A 9,457-nucleotide genomic window follows, 5' to 3' on the forward strand; every position below is an offset into this window, starting at 1 on the left:
AATTGTTGTTTGGCGGGTCGGGCTGGGGATTCGAACCCGCCACCTTAGGTGTACGTGGCTGGCGCCTTAGCCGGTTGAGCTATAGGCGCCGAACCAGCCCTCTTATTCTTTATCTGCTGCTTTTATTGGAGATTTTTTTCTCTCCAATTAATTTTTCTGGGGGGTGGAAGGAGAAAAGCAATTTCATCATTTCTAGTGACTTTATAAGCAAAGAAATTCCTAACTACTGTATAGTCACCTCGTATTTAACATTGTATGAATATTAAAAGCAAACAATTTAATGGGAAAATGCATAGTACAATGAAAATAGCTTGTTATTCAACACATACAGTAGATCGCAAAAACAAAAACAACACACTTAACCAGGGAGCTTAAAAACATCAAATCAAAACACAAAGAACCTCCAAGTCATTTTTTACTAGGTCTAAAGTATTAAGATATCTTTTCCTGTAGATTAATGATCTCTCACAGAAAACAGTTACCTACTTTTATTTACACTTTCAAATCCTAATCCCACAGAAGCAAAATAACCAAATAAAGTAAAACAGTACTCCTATGAAAAGAGTATCATAAAGTGTGGGGCACCCAAATAAAAGGTCTATAATTTGTCAGAGAGACAAAATGGCATTCACAGATGTGATGCCCAGCCAGTTTCCTGCAGCTAATGTGCCCCACTTTCTAAAAACCAGCTACACAAAGAAAGCCATCTTGAAATACAACACAAGTCTTGTAAACTGTACATCGTGAGCACCTGTAATATGCACACTGCCCTGTACCTTATGGGTGCTCCTTAAATACTTAGTGACTAAGTCACAGACCAATTACTGAGTCTGGCAATGATAGAGTGTGTGTCTCCCTGGTCCTACCCTGGGGAGTGTTAGGAATCTACAGTTGCTGTTTGTTGTGGCAGTAGGAAGAACTAATACAGATAGATCTAAAAGAACTGGGGTGCTGACAGGTTCAAATTATGTTAATTTTCCCTGCACCTCTCCCCAAGCATCTGAGCCCAAAAATATTGGCGTTGTTACTTGCACTACTGGGAGAAAAATCAGTAAAACTACCTGAGCCTTAAAAAAAAAAAAAAAAAATTGCCATTGTTACTTCCACTACTGGGAGAAAATGAATAAAACTACATAAAGGTGCCTGTTTCCTTACCAAAGATCCAACAAGCTAAATGGTTGAGAGGGGAGAAAAAAACAAAACAGAAACTTACTTTTCATAGACCAGCTCCTCATCGATGGAGAAATAGTGGGTATTTACTGTGCTTTTTGGTCTATTCCTTAAAGTAGCAAAATATAACCGATCTGAAAGAAAAGTTTAAAAGATGGAAAAAACATATGAGAAGGAGGGAAATGGAGGTGAAAGGTAATGGTAATAAAAGATCAAAATAATAACTGCTACCCATAATTTAAAGGCCCCATTAACACGCGGAATTCTTGCAGAAACCTAATCTCTCCAGAAAAAAAAGAGACCAAAGAGCCCAACATAAATGGGCAAGAAGAGGACCTGACTGAGGGACTCAGCAGGGGGCAGAGCTCCCAGGTCGCTCTTGTTTCAGGCCAGCGGGAAGAAAGAGGAACTAGGGATTCCCGCAGAACTGAAGGTGCAAGTTTGGTTCTGAAAACTCCAGACCTCAGCAGCTGCGGAAGGGGAAGAGAGGCGAGCCTCTCCCCTGCAGCTTCGGAGACTTCAAGAAGAGGAAGGGAGCAGAGACCGGGGGTGGGGGGGTGTCCCCCAAACCCAAGCCGGTAATAGTGGGTCAACCGAAGCAGGATTCCACAAGCTGCTGAGTGCAAGAGCCTGAGCAGAAGCTGGCGATGTCCCATTACCGGGTCAGGAGGCGATCCCGGGGAGCTGCAGTGGGAACTAGGGACGCAAGAAAGACAGAGAAGCCGGAAGCAGGGGGTCCTCGGGGAGGAGAGAGTACCGAGAGAGGACAAGAGCGCGCGCAGTGGCTGCGGGGCACTGGGGGCCCCAGGAGAAGCGGGGGACGGAGGTTAGGACCAAGGGGCGAGAAGTGAAGAACCAGGGGTGAGGGAGGGTTGGAGGATGCTGGGCGGCTGCTCCTCACCTTTCATGAACTCGCAAGCCCCGATTAGTTCCCCTGACTCCGCTGCCATCTTAAGCGAGATACGCACGGGGGAGGGCTGGGTCGTGGCCAGCTAAGGTCACCCGCCCCCGGGGGCTTCCCCACTGCCCAGGAGCCGGGAAGCTCACAGTCCCGAACACCAAGCCCGCCTGAGGGAGGCAGCAGGCGCCGAAGGCGGGGGCGGCCGCGGGGTCAGGGCGCCCGGCGCCCCGGGGACATTCCGTGGGGAACCCGAGCCCGCTCCGCGCGGGGCGCACACGCCCGGAGCTGTGGCCGCTCGGATTCGGACCCTGCTGCTGCTGCTGCTCCGCTGCCGCTGCCGCCGCCCTTGGGAAACGCAAACCAGCTCTCACGGCAGGGCAAAGTCTTCCCCCGGCTCCCAAAGTGATCATGGAGGAGGAGACGTCTGGCCCCGATCGCGCCCGTGGCTACTCGTGCGACAGCGGGCAGGACTCCGGTGCCCGCGGGCTGGCAGCAGCGGCTCGGGCTCCTCCTTCGCCACCTCCTTTCAGCAGCAACTCTTCCTCCTCCTCCTCCTCCTAGGCCCGCCCCCAGACCTTCCTCCCCGCCCTCCCTCGGCCCCCTCCACTTTCACGGCTCCGCAGCCATCCCTTAAAGGGACAGCCTGGCTGCTTTCTCCGCGCCCGCCCCGCGCCCCAGTTACCAGGCGCCCCGCGGGTCACTAGGAGCCAGTTGCTAAGGCTTTGTTGCCGTTCACCAATTGCTGAACAGGAAACGCGGCCCTCGGCCCAGGGGAGCAGGCGGGGCCTCTAGGCCAGAAACTTATGAATGAAACGGCGCGGGTGGGAGTGGATGCGCGCAGGACGCTGTGGCTGCCTCGCCAGCAAGGATGCGCCGGTGCCCATTCCTTTTCTGCACCCACTGAGTCTTCTCCCCTTCCAGATTTCTCTTTCTCTTTCATTCTCCTTCTCTCTCGCCCCATTAACCCATGTTCTTCAACTCTTGCATGAGCGTGCGCGCACGCACACACACACACACACACACACACACACAATAAGACCTCAGATCTTGTCTGTGCACTGCCCTACCTGTAGCTAACCTGTCAACCAACCCCCACGCCCGCCACTAAAGGGGTCTCCATCTTTATAACGACGACAATTGAAAAAGAAGCGCTACCTCCTAGCTCAGAAATACGCGTACAGATTTTCTGTACACATTCTGGACTCTGGTCTAAGTTGTGCTTTGGTCTCACGGGAAAAACCTTCCCGTCAGGTTCTCCACAGCTTTTTATCTGGGCCACCACTGTGAGCACGAAATCCTCAAAATGCCTATTCTTTCTATTACTCCGGTCCGGGAGAGGGCGGGGCGGGACAGCTAGGCCAGCCCGGGCCGGGCGGAGGGAAGAAAGGGCAGCCTGTGCCGGGAACATCAACACAAAGGAGTTTCCCTGCGCGGTCCCAGCTAAAGAGATGCAGGCAGGGGTTACTCTCAAGACGCCCGTAGCCGGTTTCTTCGAGGGTCTTCACACTGAACAACTTTAATGGTGGGTGTCCCATGAACGAGCCTGATTAGTGGGCAGTCCCCTGCCTACGAAATGGCGCTCCAGACCCACCATCAGAAGAGCGTGCTCTCGGAGCGGTTTCTCCAGAAACAGAAAGGGATTTGTGCCGGCCTTTTCCAACTTATCGCTCGGTTACCTCTAGGGAGAAAGGGGCGCACAAGTGAAGAGCTGACTGACTCTGGGGGAGCGAGCGCTCTGAGGCCAAAGAGTAAAACTCAACTCATTGGTCTTAGTTCATTAGCTCGCTGCACTGGCTCTCCAAAAAGCTAAACAGGCACAAAATACGCGAACATTACTTTGATATTAATATCATTCAGAAGATCTCAGTAATTCTAACCAAACATTCCCTTGTAAGGTAGAAACAGAACATACCCTAACGTCCAAGTTTTAAGCCTAGGACCATATACATTTAAGCTGAAAGAGCACCACCTACCATCCCTATTTTCATGAGGGAAAAAATATCTCAGAAGACTTTTAAAACTGTACAAGTCCCGAAAAGATGAGTTGTTCTGAGCAGTGACCTCTGTTGAGGCGCTCTCCGTGACTCTCCCACCTTGCCTGTCGCGATCTCAAGAAGGAATCATGTCTCCAACTTGGGTCCACACTCACAAAGTTAGCTGAATTTTGCCAGATGTTTATGCTTGAAAATCTCAGGGTCAAAGATCCTTTGGGATATTCAAATTATCTTTATTGAAAAAAACTTCTAATTAAGATTTCATATGAAAATTTTGGAAAAGTAAAATACGTAAATCTCTGTTATTTTCTTTGATAAGTTCAAAGATGACAATCTATTTCTAAAGATGCTAATTTAAAATTCTTGTGGAATCTAAACTCCACAAATTCCCTAACAATTGTTCACATAAGGGTTAGAAAAAGTTCTATCAGAAACAGGAGGTTTCATTCAATGCATAAACTTTTAATTTCACAACGTTAACAAGACTAATGAAAAGAACCCCAAATCTATGTTTCCAGAGAGGCTGTATTTAGTCGAGCACTCTCTTGTTATGTTCTAAAATGACTCTACAAAAACATTTATTTCTCACATAATTCTCCTGCTTCGAGATTTTGGTCATAAGAAATGAATGATGACCTAAGAAATAGAAGTTTCTAAAATAAATCAAAATGAAAAAGTTTATTTTCCCTCACATATGTACAATATAAATATCATAATGAAATATTTGAAGTAACAAGACTTTATAAATAATTGATATTTTTTAAATGTTGCCGGGAAGGAAAATAAGCATCTGTTATAAACCAACTCTCTAAACCAAAATCTGTACAATCCAAACAGTAAGGAAAATTTTACAAGAAAAATGTGACCAAGATAGTGCACACACAGCACACATACCTGCCAAGATTCTAATGAGATCATAAAACACTTTATTCTCTCAATTATCATGAGGTCAAAGTTTCTATTGGTTACAGTTTCATTAAAGGCAGGCTTTTATAGTCTATGGAGGAAGTTAATTGAAGACACTTCTTTCCAACCACCCAACTTAATAGAAATATAAGGAACTGACTTATATTTTAAGTAACAATAGAAGCATTTCACACATAAAGGAAATTATTAAGAGATTTAAAATATCTTTTTTTTTTTAATCAGAGTCACTTAGTCAGCAGTTGAGTGCTGTGGCGTTATTGCTCACAGCAACCTCAAACTCTCTGGGCTCAAGTGATCCTCTTGCCTCAGCCTCCCAAGTAGCTGGGACTATAAACACCCACCACAACAACTGTCTGGCTCTTGCTCAGGCTGGTCTCCAACTTGGAAGCTCAAGTGATCCACCTGCCTCAGCCTCCCCATAAAATGCCATTCTTAACTGCAGAAAATGTTACATGCAGAAATTCAGCAGGTGAGTATACATAGAAGGTGTGTTGACTTCAAAAAATAATAATATTTAAGTCTAACTCTGCAGCCTGTACCCAAACACTATCTAAGACACTCTGCAGCCTATGCTTGTGCACCTGCACAGCTAGAAAACTCACTGCTGGAGGGAGCTCCAAGTTATGTCAACACTCTCTGGTTCTAATTTCAGGCTTTTGAGGCTCTACTGAAGACCCCAGTCACCCTCACACATGACAAGTCTTCAAAACTACAAAGGCAGCTCCCTTAGCCTTCCCCCGTTTAGCCTCCCCAGATTAAAATCCCCAATTTCAACATTTTTTTCCTACATGACATAATTTTAAGTCCTCTCACTTTCTAATCCAAATTCAGTTTCTCGATGAGTGTACCCTAGGATTGAATGCAGGCCTGTTGTGGCCTGCTATAGCCAGTTCTGAGATCAGAAAAAAACACTGATGAAAGATTTGGATGGAAGCAAAAGTAGTGAAGAACTTAAAAGAACTAAGTTTTATCATTTAGCTATAAGCTCAAAAGGAAAAGGCCTCACCTGTGGCTCAAGGAGTAGGGTGCCAGCTCCATATACTGGAGGTGGTAGGTTCAAACCCAGGCCCAGCCAAAAAAAAAAAGAAAAGAAAGAACAAAGGAAAATATTCTTTCTTGTTGGAAAGTGGGTAAGGAAAAATCAGCTCAGGATAGTCTAAAAGGCCTTCCAGCTATGAGATTTACAAATTTTATTTTTAAATTATCATCATTTTCCATTAGAATGCATCATTAAAACATGTTATTTTAGTTGATTTTTCAATAGTGATAATAAGTTTTTAAACAAGTAAAAGAAAATATAGAATACGTACTTTGAGGGGCGGCACCTGTGGCTCAAAGGAGTAGGGTGCCGGCCCCATATGCCAGAGGTGGCGGGTTCAAACCCAGCCCCAGGCCAAAAACTGCAAACAAAAAAAAAAATCTTTTTAGAAATTTTCAGATGAAACATGAAGAGTAGAAACTTGTATTGCTGAGTAGCTTGAAACTCAAAGGAATTTCAAGGAAGAAATAAAGAATAAAATTCGGTGGCGCCTGTGGCTCAAAGGAGTAGGGCACCGGCCCCATATGCTGAAGGTGGCAGGTTCAAACCCAGCCCCAGCCAAAAACTGCAAAAAAAAAAAGAAGAATAAAATTTAAATATTGTGATATTTAACTACTTGTCTAGGGCCAAAAATAATTTAAAACAGCTTTTAGTAACATGCATACAAAAAGTTATCACAGGGCAGCACCTGTAGTGATGGGGTGGGGCACCAGTCACATATATCGAGGCTGACAGGTTCGAACCCAGCCCAGGCCAGCTAAAACAACAATGACAAGTGCAACAACAACAACAAAAATAGCCAGGTGTCATAGCGGACACCTGTAGTCCCAGCTACTTGGGAAGCTGAGGCAAGAGAATTGCTTAAGCTCAAGAGTTTGAGCTTGCTGTGAGCTGTGACACCATGGCACTAGGGAGGGTGCTTGAGACTCTATCCAAAAAAAAAAAAGTTATCATAGTAGAACCAGAATACCAAACATACCAAAAACATATACAAAGTGTGACTCGTAAAATAGCTGTCCATAAACATTAAGACCTTGGCCTAAGCCAGTCATATTCTGCATCTAATGATCAATGCATATTTCAGAGTTCCAGATTAGGGTCGGGCATGATGGCTCATGCCTGTAATATCAGCACTTGAGAGACCAAGGCAGCTGAATTGCTTTAGCTCACAGGTTCAAGACCAACCTGAGCCAGAGCAAGACCCCATCTCTAAAAATAGCCAGGTATTATAGTAGGTGCCCAAAGTCCTATCTACTCGAGAGGCTGAGGCAAGAGAGTCACTTGAGCCCAAGAGTTTGAGCTTGCTGTGAGCTACGACACCACAGCACTCTACCAGGGGCAATAAAGTAAGACTTTGTCTCAAAAAAAAAAGAGTTCCAGATCAGGGCTGGGCATGGTGGCTCAGTCCTGTAATCCTAGCACTTTGGGAGGCAGAAATAGGAAGATCACTTAAAGCCAGAAGTTTGAGGTCAGGCTGAGGAATATGGTGATACCCTGCAAATTAGTGAGGCCTAGTGACATACTTCTATAATTCCAGCTACTTGGGAGACTAAGGCAGGAGGATCACTTGGACCTCAAATGTCGAGGCTGTACTGAGCTATGGTAGCACAACTGTACTCCAGCCTGGGTGACAGAGCAAGACCCTGAGGGGGAAAAAAAAAAAAAGAATTCCAGATCAGAATCAAAGAAGTAAGAACCAGAAGAGACCATGGAGATCAGCTAGTTCCAGCTTTCAGACTCCATTGAGCCCAAGGGATTTAGCAGAAACTCAGCCTTTGGTTGGGGGAGAAGGTAATGAATGAGCACTTGAGTCTTCTATGAAACATTTCGTATAAAAGATTATATGTCAAGGTTGGCACCTGTGGCTCAGTGGGTTCGAACATGGCCCAAGCCAAACTGCAAACCAAAAAATAGCCGGGTGTTGTGGCAGGCGCCTGTAGTCCCAGCTACTTGGGAGGCTGAGTCAAGAGAATTGCCTAAGCCCAAGAGCTGGAGGTTGCTGTGAGCTGTGGCGCCACTCACTCTACTGAGGGCAATATAGTGAAGCTCTGTCTCTAAAAAAAAAAAAAAAATTATACATCAAAATAAAAGAAAGAAAAGGAAAAAGAAGAAACTGAGGTCCAGTGTAGCTAATTGATTTTTGAAAGTCACATACACTGGTTGGTGGTAGAAATAAGACAGTGTTTTTTATTGCTCCAATACCATTAACCTTTTCTTAATTTTTTCCTAACTTAGCTTAATTTGCATTGTTTAGCTTATGGGCTTATGACATGGGTTTTGTTTTGTTTTGTTTGAGACAGTCAATCTCTCACCCTGTCTAAAGTGAACTTATAAAATAAAATAAAATAAAATAAAGTGAACTTATGAGTTATTAAACTGTTGAGATAATAAAGTATCTAACAATAATAACATAAAGGCACACTGTCTATAACTATTTTATTCAAAAAACTTAGAGAAAGGAATTACATTTCTGCTCATCTTTGATCTGGTGGAGTTATTGCCATGAGCAAAGCTCACCCTCTCAAACTGAAAAAATTTATAGACAAGAAGTTATCATTGAAATTAAATGGTGGCAGACATGTCCAAGGAATTTTGTGAGGGTTTGATCCCTTTATGAATCTTGTGATAGATGAATGTGTGGAGATGGCAACTAGTGGGCAACAAAATAATATTGGAATGATGGTAACATGAGGAAAAAGTATCATCACGTTAGAAACCTTGGAACAAGTATAAATAATGGCTGTTCTGCAGAGAAATCCATGGCCCGTCTCCAATGAGCCTGTTTTACTATGATGTCAAAATTGAGTCTTGTACATTTTCATATTCAACTTTTTGTTAAATAAACTTTTCTAACAGTCAAAAAAAAACTTAGAGAAAATATTGAAATAACTTAAGTTTAGAATAAAACAAAAGATGCTACATTAACTGCCATTACTATTGTTCTCATGTGGCTTCTATAATAATTTGAATTGTTTTTCCACCCCTGTGATTTACTAACAGTATACCAAGGTTCTATAAAACATAACCATAAACACAAATAAAATAAGTCAATTCAAAAGCCATCTCATCTTTAATTAATGAAGCCAATAAAGAATGGTGTGCCCAGTATCTACTAAAACTAGAAAAACTAGCCAGGTACTGTGGCAGATGCCTCTAGTCCCATCGACTCAGGAGGCTGAGGCAAGAGGATTACTTGAACCCAAGAGTTTGAGGTTGCTGAGGCTGTGATGATGCCACAGCACTCAACCCAGGGCAATGGACAGGAGAGAGGAGAAGGAAGAGAGGAGAGGAGAGAGGAGAGCAGAGAGGAGAGGAGAGGAGAGCGGAGAGGAAAGGAGAGGAGAGGGGAGAGGAGAGGAGGGGAAAGGGAGAGTTATATAGAGGAGAGGAGAGGGGAGATGAAAGATGGGGAAAGGGAGAGTTATA

At 44.3% G+C, this 9,457-nt stretch overlaps 1 protein-coding gene and 1 pseudogene across 4 annotated transcripts in view; one reads left to right on the forward strand and one right to left on the reverse strand.

The window, feature by feature from the left end:
- The window catches only part of CDC14A (cell division cycle 14A), a 191,818-nt gene extending 189,175 nt beyond the window's left edge, over nt 1-2,643 (reverse strand). For 3 of the 4 annotated variants that reach the window (XM_003784115.3, XM_023509846.1, XM_012801650.2), the window contains exons 1-2: nt 2,072-2,643; nt 1,214-1,304 (exon numbers count right to left, since the gene is read on the reverse strand). In XM_003784115.3, coding sequence (XP_003784163.1) covers nt 1,214-1,304; nt 2,072-2,120 — 140 coding nt within the window. In that variant the 5' untranslated portion in view covers nt 2,121-2,643. The remainder of the gene's footprint in view (nt 1-1,213; nt 1,305-2,071) is intronic. The other variant, XM_023509847.1, reaches the window with a different exon arrangement.
- A 5,890-nt stretch (nt 2,644-8,533) lies between these two features.
- LOC111723298 lies at nt 8,534-8,764 on the forward strand (annotated as a pseudogene).
- The last annotated feature ends 693 nt before the right edge of the window (nt 8,765-9,457 follow it).

This window comes from Otolemur garnettii, unplaced genomic scaffold (assembly GCF_000181295.1).
Source record: "Otolemur garnettii isolate 467f Iridium unplaced genomic scaffold, OtoGar3 scaffold00010, whole genome shotgun sequence".
NCBI classification, from domain to species: domain Eukaryota; kingdom Metazoa; phylum Chordata; class Mammalia; order Primates; family Galagidae; genus Otolemur; species Otolemur garnettii.